General features: G+C 34.8%; 1 protein-coding gene across 3 annotated transcripts in view; it reads right to left on the reverse strand.

Annotated features, from left to right (window-relative positions):
- LOC140448750 (dynamin-like) overlaps nucleotides 1-19,034 on the reverse strand; it is a 53,785-nt gene extending 34,751 nt beyond the window's left edge. For all 3 annotated transcript variants that reach the window (XM_072541863.1, XM_072541862.1, XM_072541861.1), the window contains exon 1: nucleotides 18,599-19,034. In XM_072541863.1, the coding sequence (XP_072397964.1) occupies nucleotides 18,599-18,762 (164 nt within the window). In that variant the 5' untranslated portion in view covers nucleotides 18,763-19,034. The remainder of the gene's footprint in view (nucleotides 1-18,598) is intronic.

A 19,034-nucleotide genomic window follows, 5' to 3' on the forward strand; every position in this document is an offset into this window, starting at 1 on the left:
TTATAAATTAAATTTCAGGTAATTTTTTACACATTATATTATTATATTCCTTATATTAATTATAATTGTTTGTATTTTTATAATTAACAATATTGATTTTTATTCTATTTTTCTTACAAATATGATACAATATTAATCTAATCTACCTTACAGCTTTGATAAAATAAGTCGATTTTTTCATCACTTGCCTTATTAAATTTTGCAATGTTTATTGAACTTTACTGTTTTTATTTTCTTTACATACATTGGTTTAAAAGTTAAAATTTGGTTCATTTATTCGACTTCACTGTCAGGTCTGAACCTTTTTGTTGCAGGTTGTTTGTCTTCACTTATTAAGTCAGTCTTTTCATACATTAACATATTAATGGGCGATGTTAATGCCAAGGTGGGTCAAGGTAAGGTAGGAGAACAAGTAGGAAAATGTGGGCTTGGAAACAGAAATGACAGAGGAGATCGATTGATTCAATTTTGCCAAAGTGAAGACTTCGTAATAACAAATACCTTTTTCAAATTACCTCCTCGACGGTTATATACATGGACATCTCCACAACATACCAAAGAAAAAATAGTGAGAAATCAAATAGACTACATTATGATAGCAAGGAGGTATCATAATGCTGTTAAATGTACTAAGACGTACCCGGGAGCTGATATAGGCTCAGATCATAATCCAGTAGTTACTGTGATAGAGGCGAGACCAAAAAAGATTGGAAGACCACACAGAAAGGCACTAGATTTAAATAAACTTGGAAACAAAAATATACGACAAGAAACAGGAGAAGAAATAAATGAAAACCTCCGTTCAGCGCAGCAACAAATTAACGATACAAACAACGTTAACCACAAATTAAAGTACATAAATACAGCTATACAAACAGCAGGAAAGAAACATCTTACAAAAACAACAACAAAGAATAAGGGGTGGATGACACAAGATATACTAGACTTGATGGAACAAAGAAGAAAGATCAAGAATTACCCACACAAATACAAAGAAATAAATAAACACATAAAAAAAATAAAAGAAGCCAAAGAGGAGTGGATTAAAGAACAATGTGAAGAAATGGAAACCTATGAGAAAAAGTATATTCAATATCCACAAAAAAGTAAAAGAGATAACAGGAAGCATAAAGAAATGCCAAATAGGTAAACTTAAAGACAAAGATGAAAATCTTATTGTAGATCTAGAGAATAAAATAAAAAGATGGACAGAATACCTGAATTAATTATTTGAAGACGATAGAAACAACTTTCAGATAATCAATGCAACTGGGCCAGACATATTGAAAGAAGAAGTAGAATACGCAATAAAAAACGCTAAAAATGGAAAAGCAAATGGACCTGATGAAATTCCTACAGAACTGTTGAAGCTTTTGAATGATAAATCCGTAACCATAATATTAAATTTTGCAGCGAGGAGCTAAAACAGTTTCCCCTCCACTTTCCTATGTCGATCTTTCGAAAGTAACTTCGTTTCGAAAGGTTTTAAGTTTCGAAAAATTGGATGAATTTTATAGCTATAAAATTCAATATAAAGTTTAGAATTTCATTCAAAATTTGTGCAAGTTTTACTTCTTAATGTTTATAAACAATGGAGATATAATTAACAAAAAAATTATCGCTAACTTCGTTCCTATTGTTCATAGAAGGTTTATTTTTTTTTGTTAAATGTGAGTTTTTTACCAGCTATTTAATAGTTGTACGTACAAGTCTGTAGCTTGAAAAATATAGAAGTTATTACAATTGTTTATAAGTAAAAAACATACCCCTTTTTCAAACGTTTATTTTGTAGATAATTTCGATGAAAACTCAATATTCATTTAACTTCTAAGATAGTATAAGTCTTAAAGAATCCTATGAAATTTGTTAAATGTGTCTAGCATCATTCATAGGGCAAGTTCAATGGTTTAAATAATTAGTCCCAGGGATAAACAAATTGAATAACTTTTAAATTATTTGACCGATCGGGGGGAAATTTCGCACAAATTTAAAGGACGGTAATTCCTCAATGTTGAAATGTATTAATAACATTTTATTATGTTAATTAAAAAATTAATTAAATTTATAAATTAGTGCAAAAAACTGCTTTTTTGCAAATATCTTTGTAAATTATTTATCAATTTTAATTGAAAAAACGGGACAATAAAGATATTCTTGATATAAAAAAATGGTATAAATTGTTTATTTAAATTATAAGGGAAAAAACTTATAGATAAAAAATCAAATTCTGACCATAAATTATTGTTTAAAAAAAAACGCAAAGTAAAAATAGGAGTATCTTTTTATCTATTCGTCATCTAGTAACCCCCACCTATGTCTTAAAAGCTTCAGATATCTGCGAAACATTTTGCCGTGAAATCGATGATTTTTGTATAACCAGACTGGGCTATATGGCAAATAATGTGTGATCGAAAAATCGGGGAAGGACTAAAAGGAACGATATACAAGAGTGTGGTGAGGCCTGCGACGGTGTATGGTGGTGAAGTATGGCCTGTAAGGAAGGTTCAGGAAAAGATGGAGATAACTGAAATGAAAATAATACGGTAAAAATTAAAATGTTTATCGTATTTGGAAGAAGGTTTTTATGTCTCTGGACTTATTTCTGTATTGTATATTTATATTCCTTAATACAAGTTGTTGAACTTCTAACACCCGTGGCTACATCTGGGCCGGTCTGTGTAATCTTTTTCAATACTAGTTCTGTTCTGACATCTTATTTCTAATCTATAAACGACATTATAACGATAAAAACCAAACACAGGAAACAAAACATGTGATCGAAGGTTCCACAACCTTTTTTAATTGACCTCATTACTGCCGCTAACATTTATCTTTATTAATAGAATGACACCGACACAAAAACAAATGATATTAATATTTTTAATACAAACTGATGTACACAAACATACCAAATTGGGGTAACGGTTCTCTTGATTAGTGTTATCAGAAAGTACTTGACTCGACGAATGCAAATCACTAGTTATAACTGTTTTTGCGTTGTTTTTGTATAATTTTGGATACGATGAACCTAACAATAAGGTTACGAGCTATCTTGGAACTTCAATTAAACGCTAATTGCATATTTAACGGAAAATACATAAGATAATTATATTTATGTTTAGATGTGGGTTGTCTCCTATGTAGAATAAATCGTCAGAACATTTACAGAACAGAGATAAAGATACTAAAATTAACGGAATTGTAGTGAATAAGATTCGTCATGCGATGACCTCGTTGTTCTCGTATCTTCAGAATTTACTCCAGAGTTTAAGAAGAATCGGCAATCTCGCAATCAACACAGCAAAAAGACGTGTTCAATGGATCATCAGTAAACGGATTTCTTTGTATAAATATAAAACTGTGTATCTTATTAAAGTATATTGTACAATCTTCACACTTTTACCGGGGAATCTTGTACCATCGAGCGCTCACGAAAGAATCTCCAGAGGAACCTAATGCTTTCTCAAGATCATTGAACACCAAAGTATATTTCACGATGGAGATGGAAACGATGGAGATTTCTCGACGTTATCATAAAGAAAAACCAATCCCAAAGTTTTCATTACTCTGTTTATCGCAAACCCACCCATACCAATCGTTACTTGCATGCCAACTCTCATCATCCACCTTCACAAATTAATTCAGTCATTAATACCCTTGTCTCCAGATTAATATGCCTTTGCGATGATGCAAATAGAACCGATGAGCTCTCTAGTTTAAAACAAGCCCGTATCTTAAACCACATCCAAAAGCATCCACAGACATCAATGACTCAGACCCTCATCATACGAAAATTTTTCTTCCTTACATCCAAGGTGTCACTGACAAAATAGACAAAATTCTTAAATCGAGAGGAATACAGACAATATTTACCCCCCAACAAAAACTTTCATCTGAAGATGGCGGTGGCCAAAGAAAGCCTTAATGTATGTTCCGCCAGAAAGAAGAAAAAGGGGAAGACCACCAAATTCCGGGAGAAGAGAAATTACAAAAAGAATGCAATCTAGAGGCTTAGAAGAGGGAGATTGGAGAGATAGGAAAAGATGGAGGCTGAAATGCGGGAAGCGGCAATCGCCGTAGGACCCCCGTTATATGATGATGATGAAAAACTTTCATCTCTTGTACGATCAATTAAAGATAACATTCCAAATGAACAACACGGACTTTATGAAATTCCTTGGGCAGACTGCTCCCGATCCTATATAGGCCAAACAAATCGTAGAATGCAAAATAGGATTTATGAACATGCAATTCCAATTGAATTTCAGCTCTAGGTCAACACCATCTTCATACAGGTCACAAAATTGATGTTAAAAACTTCAGAACTATAGCCCACATCTACTTCTATAAAGAAATAACGAGAATCTTCTAATAAACGAAACCAACGTCGAACAAGTGGACAAATATGCATACCTGGGAACAATGATTAAAGGGGATTAAAGAGGGATTTAAAACTGGAACTAAGAGTTAGGTTGGCGAGGTGCTATGTTTTTCGACTTTATTTTATGGAATGGAATCTTGGACCTTGAATGCGACATCAATGAAAAAACTGGAATCATTTGAGCTGTGGGTGTACAGAAGAATTCTGAAAATATCATGGACAGAACACGTCACAAACAAAGAGATTCTGGGAAGGATGAACAAAGATATGGAAATTTTAAATTCAATAAAAACAAGAAAATTAGAATATCTCGGACATATTACACGTGGAGAGAAATACACCTTGCTCCAACTGATTATGCAGGGAAAGATCCAAGGAAAGAGAAGCATAGGGAGGTGTAGAATGTCATGGCTGCGCAACCTGAGAGAGTGGTATAGATGTACATCAAATGAACTTTTCAGAGCAGCCGTCTCAAAAGTCCGAATAGCTATGATGATTGCCGGCCACCGCCGCGGAGATGGCACTTGAAGAAGAAGACTTCTATAAGCCAAGAATTATCCGAGAAGCCATAGAAATTGAAAAAAGACCAAATTGTCTCAATAAAGGAGATGACAACATACGGTTACCTTCCACATAGAGACCTCTCATAAAGAAAATATCGTCCGCTCCACTCGCCAATCAAAATCCTACTGTCAGAAATGTTCGCGCCAACTCCTGCGCCAACATCCACTCAAACCACGTCCCCATCGACCGAATAAATGAACTTTCCTCTGTTCCCCGTGGTAGTAATGCATTGGTTAGTGATCAGTGTACTGGTGTCTGGGAGCTCTGGAGAGTGAGACCTCGGAAGCCCTGAAGAAGACATCGAAGAGGATGTCGAAAGCTCGGCGCAATGATAATCGACGCGGTTCAACCCGGAAGACTGTTGCGTTTATGAGTTTCTGTATCCCTATCTTTTTCCACCAGTTGCTTTACAATTAATTAAAGTTTTCTATAAATATACTGTAAGCTTTAGTGCAACTGGATATAATTCTAGCTGTATAATAAGCTCTATGATACCAAACGACCCCTTTGAAATCTCTTTATATCTTTAACAGATAAATAATCTGCAATATTACAATGTTTTCATTAATCACAGCCTTATCACGAATTTATTAAAGTTAACTACTTTAATAAAAGAAACAATTACAAACAGTCATAGACAACAGTGTTTATGACACAACTGACCTTAATTTAAAATATTTTGATTCTGGGAAATTATATCTTTACTTGCAGCATAATATAAAACAGAACAATAGTCTGTTCTATATAGCAATCGTAAAAATCAACAAAGTTCAAGGCATTAGTTTATTTTTTATCGATTCAATTATTTGTTTACTGATTACTAGGAGTGATAACGATACAAAGGTCTGTATAATATTTCGATTTTATGTATTTCTTATATGTTGTTGATTGTATTACGTCAATTATTATTACTTAAAGCGTATTTTGTTGAAAATTGAGCAGTGTATTTTGAGGGATAAATACTTATTATTTACGTACTGTTACTATCACTGCCAAATCTTAAAATTTGTGAGATAACTTATTCTGTTTAACCTCAAAAAATGGCTTCACATGCTAGCGAAAAACTAAAAGTAAGAATTGTGTTACGATAATTATGGCGTTTAAAACTAAATATATTATGACTAATTCTGTTTTTGTTCTAGTTTGTTTACCAGAAACCTCTAGACCCGAATTATGATCAGTCATCCACGACTCGAGGTTTCTAAGCAGTTGAAAAACTAAACAAACAAACAAACAAAATACCAGTCTATTCGATGGAGTTCCCGTTATTCTTGTCAACACCACCAACAACCGGTCTTCCCCAATGTTCGAGTCAATTCATGTCTGCTACAGGGAATTCCGAAACTAACGGAGTTTTATATAAAAAGAGAAATTTTGTTGGGAAGTGAACAGTTAAGATCTGAAGATCGCGCGCCGTGTTTAAATTGTAACGTCCGATAGATAAATTATTTAATTATTAGTCAAATAAATTGTTGTACAGTGGTTTAATAAATTGATATAAATTATAATGTTTTTTTAATAAATTAAAATAAGAGCAATATCATAAATTAGAATAAAATAAAGTCGTAACGAAGTTAGAAGATGGTTGGTCACTAGCTGCCGTAGACTCTCGGACCAAAATTGACGCCAATATAGCCGATTAACGAAATTTGATAAAAATCCAATGATCTACAGTGTTTTCGATTTTCCGGCAAAACGGTGCAAATTTCTAGCCACATGTTAATTTCTTTTTAATCAGAAAGTCACCCTTAATCGAAATAATTCAAATTTCAAACAAAATATTCACTTTTAATTTTCACGAAATTTTCAACAAATACAGACCTCCGTGTGGAAATTTTTCTCGCAAACCGTTAGATGTAGGAAAATTCTGAGTATGGCAGAAGAACGAGCGGCCAATTTTATGTAGGAAATGTGTATTCGCTTGACTCTCGGACCAAAATTGACGCCAATATAGCCGATTGACCAAATTTGATAAAAATCCAAGGGTACCCCCTTGGAAAAATTTTTCCAAATTTTCGAAAAAAAAAAATTTTGTTTAATGTTTTGGTACATGCACTTGGTCCAGCTTATTCCAAACATGTGTTTTTTTCTGCTCCCTTAACCCCAGTTTGCCGGAAAAGAGGAAAAATTGAATTAAAAAATCTACAGTTTTTTCGGTTTTTCGGCAAAACGGTGCATAACTTTTAGCCACATGTTTAGATTTTTTAATCAGCATGTCACCCTTAATCGAAATAATTCAAATTTCAAACAAAATATTCACTTTTAATTTTCACGAAATTTTCAGCGAATACATACATCCAAGTGGAAATTTTTCTCGCGAACCGTTAGATGTAGGAAAATTCTGAGTATGGCAGAAGAACGAGCGGCCAATTTTATGTAGGAAATGTGTATTCGCTCGACTCTCGGACCAAAATTGACTCCAATATAGCCGATTAACGAAATTTGCTAAAAATCCAATGGTCTACAGTTTTTTCGATTTTCCGGCAAAACGGTGCATAATTTCTGGCCACGTGTTTAGATTTTATTAATCAGCAAGTCACCCTTAATCGAAATAATTCAAATTTCAAACAAAATATACACTTTTAATTTTCACGAAATTTTCAACAAATACAGACCTCCGTGTGGAAATTTTTCTCGCGAACCGTTAGATGTAGGAAAATTCTGAGTATGGCAGAAGAACGAGCAGCCAATTTTATGTAGAAAATGTCCATTCGCTTGACTCTCGGACCAAAATTGACTCCAATATAGCCGATTAACGAAATTTGCTAAAAATCCAATGGTCTACAGTTTTTTCGATTTTCCGGCAAAACGGTGCATAATTTCTGGCCACGTGTTTAGATTTTATTAATCAGCAAGTCACCCTTAATCGAAATAATTCAAATTTCAAACAAAATATTCACTTTTAATTTTCACGAAATTTTCAACAAATACAGACCTCCGTGTGGAAATTTTTCTCGCAAACCGTTAGATGTAGGAAAATTCTGAGTATGGCAGAAGAACGAGCGGCCAATTTTATGTAGAAAATGTCCATTCGCTTGACTCTCGGACCAAAATTGACTCCAATATAGCCGATTAACGAAATTTGATAAAAATCCAATGGTCTACAGTTTTTTCGATTTTCCGGCATAACGGTGCATAATTTCTGGCCACGTGTTTAGATTTTATTAATCAGCAAGTCACCCTTAATCGAAATAATTTAAATTTCAAACAAAATACATATACACTTTTAATTTTCACGAAATTTTCAGAAAATACAGACATCCAAGTGGAAATTTTTCTCACGAACCGTTAGATGTAGGAAAATTCTGAGTATGGCAGAAGAACGAGCGGCCAATTTTATATAGGAAATGTGTATTCGCTTGACTCTCGGACCAAAATTGACGCCAATATAGCCGATTAACCAAATTTGATAAAAATCCAAGGGTACCCCCTTGGAAAATTGTTTCCAAATTTTCCAAAAAAAAAAATTTTGTTTAATGTTTTGGTACATGCACTTGGTCCAAGCTTATTCCAAAAGTGTGTTTTTTTCTGATCCCTTAACCCCAGTTTGCCGGAAAAGAGGAAAAATCGAATTAAAAAATCTACAGTTTTTGGGTTTTCCGGCAAAACGGTGAATAACTTTTAGCCACATGTTTAGATTTTTTAATCAGCAAGTCACCCTTAATCGAAATAATTCAAATTTCAAACAAAATATTCACTTTTAATTTTCACGAAATTTTCAGCGAATACATACATCCAAGTGGAAATTTTTCTCGCGAACCGTTAGATGTAGGAAAATTCTGAGTATGGCAGAAGAACGAGCGGCCAATTTTATGTAGGAAATGTGTATTCGCTTGACTCTCGGACCAAAATTGACGCCAATATAGCCGATTAACGAAATTTGATAAAAATCCAATGGTCTACAGTTTTTTCGATTTTCCGGCAAAACGGTGCATAATTTCTGGCCACGTGTTTAGATTTTATTAATCAGCAAGTCACCCTTAATCGAAATAATTCAAATTTCAAACAAAATATACACTTTTAATTTTCACGAAATTTTCAGAAAATACAGACATCCAAGTGGAAATTTTTATCACGAACTGTTAGATGTAGGAAAATTCTGAGTATGGCAGAAGAACGAGCGGCCAATTTTATGTAGGAAATGTGTATTCGCTTGACTCTCGATTTGATAAAAATTCAATGACGCTAAAACCGGAGACACTAGAAATTACCACAAATAAAGAACTTAATATAAATGTACAGGAAGTTCGGAAAAGACTTGAAAACCTGAAGAACAGAAAAGCAGCAGGTAAAGACGGGATACCAAACAAATTACTGAAATATTCTGGAGAGGCAATGACAGAACAATTAATAAAATTACAAAACACAATAAAATACTGGAAGAATGGGGAATGAGCGAACTAATTCTACTATTCAAAAAAGGAGATAAAAAACAGCCAGAAAACTACAGAGGTATAAACTTGTTAAAGACTACGCTAAAACTTACAACTAAAATTTTACAATCAGAGGATAAGTTTAGCAGATAAACAACAGGGTTTTCGTAGTGGAAGTATGTAGACCTGGACAAAGAAGTGAGAGGTCAAGTACAAAAAGCAAATAAACAGGCAGGATGCCTTAATAACCCTATAAGGCGAAACAGACACATTAACACAGATAAAATCAAGAATTTATAAAGCCAGTTTAAGACCAATAATGACATATGCCTCAGAAACAAGACCCGATACAACCTCAACCCAAAAGCTACTGGAAACGGCAGAGATGAGAGTACTGAGAAGAATTACAGGAAATACGCTGAGAGATCGAAAGAGAAGTGACAGAAGAAAATGAAACCGCGCAAAAGATGGAGTGGCAACCTTCCATAGAGGTATTAATCCGCCAGTAAACAAGCAGAATTGCTTATAAAAAAGAAGAAGAAGAAGAATAAATTTGATTACAGCCGATAGGCGGTTATATTCTGTTCTAATATGAGCGTTTCGAGTGCGTTGAAACTGACAGATAAGTCTTTTGTTTGATTTTGTCGTTTATATGGGGCGGAAGTGGTGGTTTAGTAGGGTTGATGACCCTATTAGGGACTGATATCTCCATCTTCAAGAAGAATAGAACGCCTTTTGAAAAGATAAAACTATATATTACCTAAACTCTGGAATGAAGAAGAAGAGTACATAATTTTAATTAGTCTGTATTTGGAAAGTCATTTTGAACCATTTTGATAACGTAAAATTATATTTACAAATAAACAATACACAAATAAACCACGAAAATTTGAGATCGGAAGTAGGGGAGAGGTAGGTACAGTGAGACGGTCGGAACACTGAGACAAACGCGGTAGAGCTTACCACGTTCGGTATTATAAGGTAGAACTAAACGAACATGCCTATTACCACCTTAAAGTGAAGCAAATAAGAAACCATTAAGATTCAACAAGAAATGTTTTAGTTATCGCTGGTCATTTGAAGTGAGTGCATCGTAGTAAATATACCGTATCCACGTGGCCGCTGTTTTCACGAAAATTGAAGTTTCTTAGACAAGGTAGGTTATTCTAACTACAAAGTAAACCATTTTACGAAACAATTAAATTAAAACAAACGATTTTTGTACATATTTTATTAGTTTTTTTCATATATTTTTATTAACTATTTTTTAAGGAACAGTGAGACAACACAGCAGATGGAACAGTGAGACGCGTCTCACTGTTCCTTTACTGTCTCACTGTTCCGTTATAGTTGTATAAGCCAGGTCATTTGCAAAATAATTTCTCTTACAGAACGAAGATGCCAAGAAAAAATAAAACAGATCGGAAAATAGGAAGATTCTCTGAAGATATGATGAGACAGGCTGTTGAATTAGTACAAGGTGGCACTTCTATACGGCAAGCAGCACGAATAAAAGGAGTATCTTTCCAAACAGTCCACAGATATGTTAAAAAATATCAACAAGATGAGAACGTCCGTTTATGTCCTAATTACAAAGTAAAACAAATTTTTACTATCGAACAGGAGAACGACTTGTGCGAATATATAATTAAATGTTCTAAAATGTTTTATGACCTATGAAGAGAAGATACCCGAAAACTGTCATATGAAGCCGCAGTCTACAATAACATAGTGGTTCCAGCAAACTGGCATACTTCAAAAATCGCTTCACTTGCCTGGATGAAAGGATTTCAGAAACGTCATTCCAATAATTTATCCCTCCGGACCCCAGAAGGTTGTAGTCTTGCAAGGGCAACCGGTTTCAATAAATTTAATGTTGAAATGTTTTTCAGTAAACTTGAAACCGTTTTACAGCGTTTCCCTGTGTTTGGAGATGGTAGTCGCATCTTTAATTTAGATGAGACAGGAACCGTTACCGTTCAAAAGTCCCAAAAAGTGTTTGCAGAAAGAGGTATACGACAGGTTAGTAAAGCCACAAGTGGCGAACGTGGAACACTCGTTATAACATGCTGTATTGTTGGAGCATCTGGAGTAGCTATTCCTCCTGCTCCGGTATTCCCAAGAGTACACTTTAAAGATTTTATGATAAATGGGTCGCCTCCTGGAACTTTAGAACTAGCTTCAAAAACAGGTTGGATGAATACAGAGTGCTTTGTGCAAGTTGTTAGGCATTTTATTAAGCACACTGGTAGTACTAGAGAAAACCCTTCTTTATTGCTAATGGATAATCATCAAAGTCATTTATCGATTGAGGCAATCGATTTATGTAAAAATAATGGCGTTACAATCCTGACTATACCGCCACACTGCACGAACAGATTACAGCCGTTGGACGTAGGCTTATTAAAACCATTTCAAACTTTCTATAATGCTGCAGTAGATGCATGGATGATGAACCATCCCGGTCAGACATTTACAATTTACAACGTAGCAGCCTGTGTGGGCACAGCATATCCACGACCAATGACGCCAGTTAACATCGCAAGCGCTTTTCGAAAATCTGGAATATTTCCATTCGATCGGCATGTCTTCGCTGAAGAAGATTTTTTGTCAAGTTTTGTGACAGATAGGCCGCTTGTTGCAGTTGAAGCTGCTGCTGAAAAGATAAGTGAATCTCCAGATGTAGAAAATCCAGGTCCAAGTCATACTGCTACTACTACTAAAACCTTTGTTAGTCCAACAGTTTTTAAGGGTTATCCTAAAGCTCCGACAAGAAAATCTGTAGAGGGCAACAAAAGACGCAAAGGAAGGACGATAATAGCTACGGATACCCCGGAAAAAATGGAGATGATTAAATCTAAAGAAAAAACACCAAAACAGAAAAAAGTAGCACGGCGCGTATTAGATAGTGATTCTGACGAGCAAGACGAAAATGAGATGGAACTACAAGATTTCAGCGGAGGGGAGGATTTTATTGGTGAAGATCCATAACCAATTATTTTCGAAGATCTTGATCGCTGTCCAAATGATGGGAATTATGTGCTCGTTGAATTCAACTCTAAGCAAAAGACATATTATGTAGGCAAAGTCTTGTCTCAAATAAAAGAAAATGATTTTAAAATATCGTTTTTGCGAAAAAGCGCTAAATGTGAAAATAGGTTCTTCTTTCCAGTTGTCCCAGATGTCTCACATGTATTAAAAAGAGACATTAAAATGATTTTGCCGCCCCCTTTAATGCAAGGGTTAACCAAGCGCCAAAGTTCGCTTTTAAAATTTGAATTAAACTTTGATAGTCTTAACGTCAAATAATGTTAATTGTTACGTCTCAGTGTTCCCACATTGAAAGGAACAGTGAGACATTTACTAATTTTTAATTTTTATATTTTTGAGGTTTTAACATTAATTTTTATGAGAAAACGACATGATTTTTCAGTTCTTATTTATACACCAAATATCATTGTACAATATAAGTTTAAAGTAGCATTTAATAAAAAAGTTATTGGCATTGAAATTTTTTCGTCTCAGTGTTCCTACCACTCCCCTACCTGACACAAATTTATAAAGAGCAACAAAACCGTTAAGAACCCAAACTCATAAACCCTAACAAGGATTATTGTACAATCGATTTGACCTGTTTATGGAAACTTAGTAAACATTTTTAAGCATTTAAAGTGGCTTTCTATCATTCTATTATTGTTGGGTAATAAAACCTCAGAGGAGTTTCCAAGAAATGTCATGTACTTGGTTTAATTTTACACCGTCTGGACGCCAAAGGTGATAAATCAGTGTGTAGGGCGTTATACATTGACGGTAAAAATTTTCCCATTACACATTTTTAAAATTGTGTATGCATGAACTACAAATTTGATATAAATAATAAATATTGCAAAATTTTGGTATGTTTTTAAAATCCGTTTAGTTGAATTCAATTATAATACAATTAAATTGGATAAGAGATACAATCTTATCTTAGAAAATACAAGATCATACGTTTATGCTTTCTACGTAGAAAATGTTTGATCATATTAGATAATAGTCTCAAAATGAAGGAGGGGGGAAAATGACCAAGATAATTCAAAATTAAAAAAAATATATAAACAAGCCAAATCTAACGAAGTTTTGATGATGTAGAAGAAAAATGATTATTTTAGATGTAACACATACCAAAAAACAATATTTTTCACATATCCTTCTCTAACACAAGACATAAAGGCTTGGATATCAGAATGGAGGAAATACAAGAATAAAAAATCGATAAGAAAATATTGAAGCGAAGAAATTATGGCTATCATTAACTCACCGAAGAGGTTTCTTCGTATTCTTCTAATTCTATTTCCTGTTTTGGTAAGTCTTTGGTTATTTTTGGTAGTACCAAAGCCTCTGTTTCTATTAAAAAATTACTCTAAAAATATGTTTCAATGACTAGCTTCATGCTCTAGTTCGATATTTTTTTCCTAGCGAACCAATTCCTGAGATTTTAGCATGGATTAATTTTCTTTGTTTGATTTACGTTTAACACCAACACTGACTATCTGCCTATTTGGTTTTTTCAAATTTCTTTCATGCGTATGTTCTACGTCACTGCCCATAATGAATTTTTCGGCACCCACAGTATAAATTTTAGCTTTACAGGAGCGAATCGCACATCTCCAACACACTTTATGTTTTGTAAATTTCTGAGATTCTACTATTAGTACCAAACCGAAATTAGGAAAGAAAAATATTATAACTATGAAAAATCAACAAGGCCAACTAGAAACAAGCAAAGCACAGATATCAAACATAGTTGAAAACTTCTATACTGAGTTATACCGCTCAAGAAACGATCCCCCCGACTCTTCAAAGCAAAATCTGAAAAGACAAATAACAAACGTAAATTCTGAAGTAATGCCCGAAATAAGCGAAGTAGAAATAGAAAATGCAATTAAAGAATTGAAAAGAAATAAAGCACCGGGTAGTGATGGAATTCTGGCAGAAATGTTGAAAGAAGGAGGAGAAGTCATCAGGTACCTAAAAATACTTTTTAATAAATGCCTATTTGAAGGAAACATACCAAGGGAATGGAATACTGCTAACACAATATTAATACACAAAAAAGGGGACAATACAGATCTGAAAAATTATCGTCCAATATCACTACTATCACAACTTTATAAAACATTCACAAAAATAATTACAAATAGATTGACAACAAAGTTCGATGTATATCAACCAGTAGAGCAAGCCGGATTTAGAAAAGGGTTCAGTACATGTGACCATCTTCACACACTAAAGGTCCTAATAGAAAAAGTTAACGAATACAATTTACCAATCTGTTTAGCATTTATAGACTACGAGAAAGCTTTTGACAGCATAGAATTATGGGCTATTGAGGAAGCACTGGTCAACAGCAGAATAGATTCTAGATATAGGATATTAATACATAATATATACCAACACGCTGAAATGGTAGTCACGATGGATAACGGAATGAAAACGAGGCCAATAAAAATCAACCGAGGAGTAAGACAGGGAGACACCATATCTCCAAAACTATTTACTGCCGCACTTGAAGACATCTTTAAATCACTAAATTGAGAAACGAAGGGACTGTCGATAAACGGAAAGTATTTAAACCATCTAAGATATGCAGATGACGTAGTACTAATAGCCGACAGCTGGAAAGAACTGAAGACGATGATCGATGAGCTTCATACGGAATCCATAAAAAAAGGACTGAAAATGAATCTGAGTAAAACTAAGCTAATGTCGAATAAAGATGATCAACCGACGATAACCATCCAAGGAACAAAAGTGGAACATGTAGAAGAATACATATATCTGGGTCAGAATATCAAGGTAAACAAAGAAAACCAAACTACCGAAATAAGCAGACGAGTAAGAATGGGATGGGCCGCATTTGGAAAACTCTCATACATACTGAAAGACAAAAAGATACCCCAAAACCTTCGAACCAAAGTGTTCGATTCTTGCATCCTTCCCGTTCTCACTTACGGAGCTCAAACCTGGACATTCACAAAAAAGAACATGGACAAGATTCGAAAAACTCAGCGAGCCATGGAACGACAGATGCTTGGTATCCCACTAATAGATCGGCAAACGAACGAAGCAATCCGGAACAAAACAAATATAAAGGACGCCGCGAAACAAGCAGCTAAATTAAAATGGAAATGGGCTGGACACAACGAACGTCTCAAAGATGGTAGATGGAACAAAGAAGTCGGAAACTGGCGACCGTACGATGCGAAGAGACCAAGAGGAAGACCTCAAATGCGCTGGAGCGACGATATCAAAAGAGTCGCAGGACCAATGTGGAAACGCCTAGCACACAACAGAGATGAATGGCGAGAAATGGGAGAGGCCTTTATTCGACAATTCGGATAGAAAAAGGGCTACTATTAGTACAGGTTTTCCACGTTCTCTAAAACTTTTAAAGCATTCCATAATGTCTTGCTTACAAGTAGTTATTACAAAATGAAATTGAAAATAAATTTAAACTTTCTTGTCGTTGTTGTTTTACCAGAAATTATAATCCAGAGCGAGTCATTGAAAATAACAGAGGCTTAAAATATCTAAGACCAGCACTGGGAGTTCAAAAAATCATCAAAATTAAAGACGCCAACAATAAGGAAGGGAAGGACAAATATAAAATAACAAATATTGTCGAAGACTTCTACACATCTTTGTACAGCTCGCAAGGCCAGCCTAATGAAACAACAAAGGAGAACGTCAAAAGAAAAATAAAAAACGTGGGATCAGAAGTACTACCAAATATAAAGGGATTCGAAGTAGAAAGAACTTTAAAAGAGCTAAAAAATAATAAAGCTCCAGGACACGACGGTATAATTGCCGAGCTCTTGAAAACAAGCAATACATTAACAATCCCTATACTAACAGAGCTATTTAATAGATGTCTCCATAATAGCAAGATCCCTAAAGACTGGAACGAGAGTCTAGTAATACTCTTACACAAAAAAGGGGACAAATGTGATCTACAGAATTATAGACCTATATCGTTGCTCAGTCAAGTATACAAACTATTTATGAAAATTATTAACAACCGGTTAACCTACAAAATGGACAATTACCAACCGGTTGAACAGGCTGGCTTCCGCAAAGGATATAGTACATCAGATCATCTGCTGACAATGATAACATTGATAGAGAAGGCAAATGAATACCAACTACCCGTATTTATTGCCTTCGTCGACTATGAAAAGGCGTTTGATAGAAACAAGCTATTAATAATTGTAGAATAGATTCGAAATATAGGCAATTAATACATAATATTTAGGAAAATGCAACTATGATAGTACAACTAGACGAAAATACAAATCCCATCCCCATTAAGAGAGGAGTGAGACAAGGAGACGTAATATCGCCAAAGCATTTCAACCTAGCCCTAGAAGACGTCTTCAAAACTACAAATTGGTCAACCTATGGCATTAACATTAATGCCAACAAGTTAAACCACCTCAGATTCGCTGACGACATAGTGATTATAGCGAGCACATTCGAGGAACTGCAAATTATGATGGGGGAACTAGCAGCCGGCTCCCAATACGTCGGCCTAAAAATGAATATGAATAAAACAAAAATAATGACAAACACAGATGACCCCAGACATATAACTATAAATGGCAGTGAGATAGAACAAATCCAGAAATATATCTACCTAGGCCAAATCCTGAAACTTGACAAAGAGAACCAAAGTGCGGAAATTACTAGAAGAGCAAGACTAGCATGGGCAGGATTTGGAAAACTTAGTTGGATACTTAAGAACCGCAAAATACCCCAATACTTGAGGAGCAAAGTGTTCAACCAATGCATCCTTCCTATCATGACATATGGATGTCAAACCTGGACCCTAACCAAGGCAAATATGAATAAACTAGCCACAACAGAAAGAACAATGGAAAGAGCAATGTTAGGTGTACGATTATCAGATAAAAAGAGGAACGATTGGGTAAGATCCAAAACAAAAGTCGAGGACATAACAACAAAGAGGAAGCGAAGAAACGACCAAGAAGACCACAGATGAGATGGGTTAATGACATTAAAAGAATAGCCGGAACAAATTGGAAATATGTTGCTCAGGATAGAGACCGATGGAAGGAGTTGGGAGAGGCCTATGTCCAAACCTGGACGACAGAAGGCTAAGAAGAAGAAGATAATCCATTGCTCGGGGACCAGTTGAGACGTGTCATTAAAGTACCGTAATTAGCATTGGTAGAAATGTTAATTTATTTAACATCTTTATAAAAACTGAGTTTATTCTCGGCAAAATATCGAATTTTTACCGTCCAGCTGATACAAATTTTATTGAACATTGATTGCGCGCGCGTAAGTGACATGAAAAATCGACGATCGCTTCAAGCGTTGTTTCTAAGAGAACACTTCATTCTACACAAAAAATGCTTATAAACATTTTTGTTTAAAATTATCGGTATATTTTTTATTTGAAACATTTTTTTTCTAAGGTGTAAAGATTCTTGGTAAATCAATTTTTTCACGTTTTTGACCTTTTTTCTCTGCGATGGTGGTTTTAGGGGGAAGCCCGGGGGTAAAAGTGGTAAAGTCTTTTGCATCTTTTTTCTGGTCTCAAAATTAATATTCTCTGCAAAATTCAGCTTGTTCGTATAATTTTTAGCGGTCAACTCTCTGACTACTGGACTATAAATGTGTCTACAAAAAAAGCTTGCAAAAATGTTACTAAACACAGAAATAAATCAACAGAGGGGAAGGTGGAAGGAAAAAAGGATCGGGAAGGCAACGCACGTCAGAGTAAAATGGGCAGTGATGATCACCATCACCAATGCCTTTTAAAAAGAAGAGGAAAAGTTTGTCAAAAATGTATCTTCTTTTAAAGAAAAACCGAGTATAACATACCCAAAACCAATCAAATTAGATGTTTTTGATAGTCCTCAAGTGCGCCAATATTGTAACAATTAAAAAAAGAAATAATTTTAACAGTTCTTTCAACACAATTTCTACATTTCGTCTACTTATCTTCTAAAAGAATTATAATTTTCTGTTTTTTCTCCACTTTTTTTATTTTTTAAATTATTCACCGTTACAATCGTTAGCATATTATTTTCTTTCCTGTAAACGCTTGTACGCTTCGTTCATTTTTGCGCGATCTTCAAACAAACCATAAAACCTTGCAGCAATAAACCGAAAATCAACTATCGAAGGTTAAATACCATCGCTGCTACGTAATTATTATTTAAACAAAGCAACAAGTACTTTTCAAAAGTTTGAAAGAGTACACAGGACTTACCTTCCTACAAAATTCTCTAAAACGGAACTCTTCCCAGCTGATTGTCCCCCCACTACCGCGATCTGTGGTAAATCGAGGCTTAAGTGCACACCCAGTTGAGTAAAAGCATCTTGAAGTTTGTTTACCACCGGGATCAGCTGTTCCATGCCCGAGTTCCCCGCCATCACTATCACTTTTTGAAAGTTCGAAGCACTTTTGTCACTTTTGATTTGAATCGCGTCAACGATGCTTCCTCATCGACGACTTACTCTCGAATGAAATGAAAATCGACCAGAGATTTGAATGACTCATAGACGGAAAACAAACTCGCGAGATTTGATTATTTTTTGAACAGATATCGGCGGTTGCTGAGAGAAAATTCCGTGGTTGAAGGAAGTTTGTTGTGAAGTCACACAATTGCATGTCAACTTTGTGGTGTACACTACAGTTCTACAGT

Source organism: Diabrotica undecimpunctata, chromosome 8 (assembly GCF_040954645.1).
Source record: "Diabrotica undecimpunctata isolate CICGRU chromosome 8, icDiaUnde3, whole genome shotgun sequence".
Taxonomy (NCBI): Eukaryota; Metazoa; Arthropoda; class Insecta; order Coleoptera; family Chrysomelidae; genus Diabrotica; species Diabrotica undecimpunctata.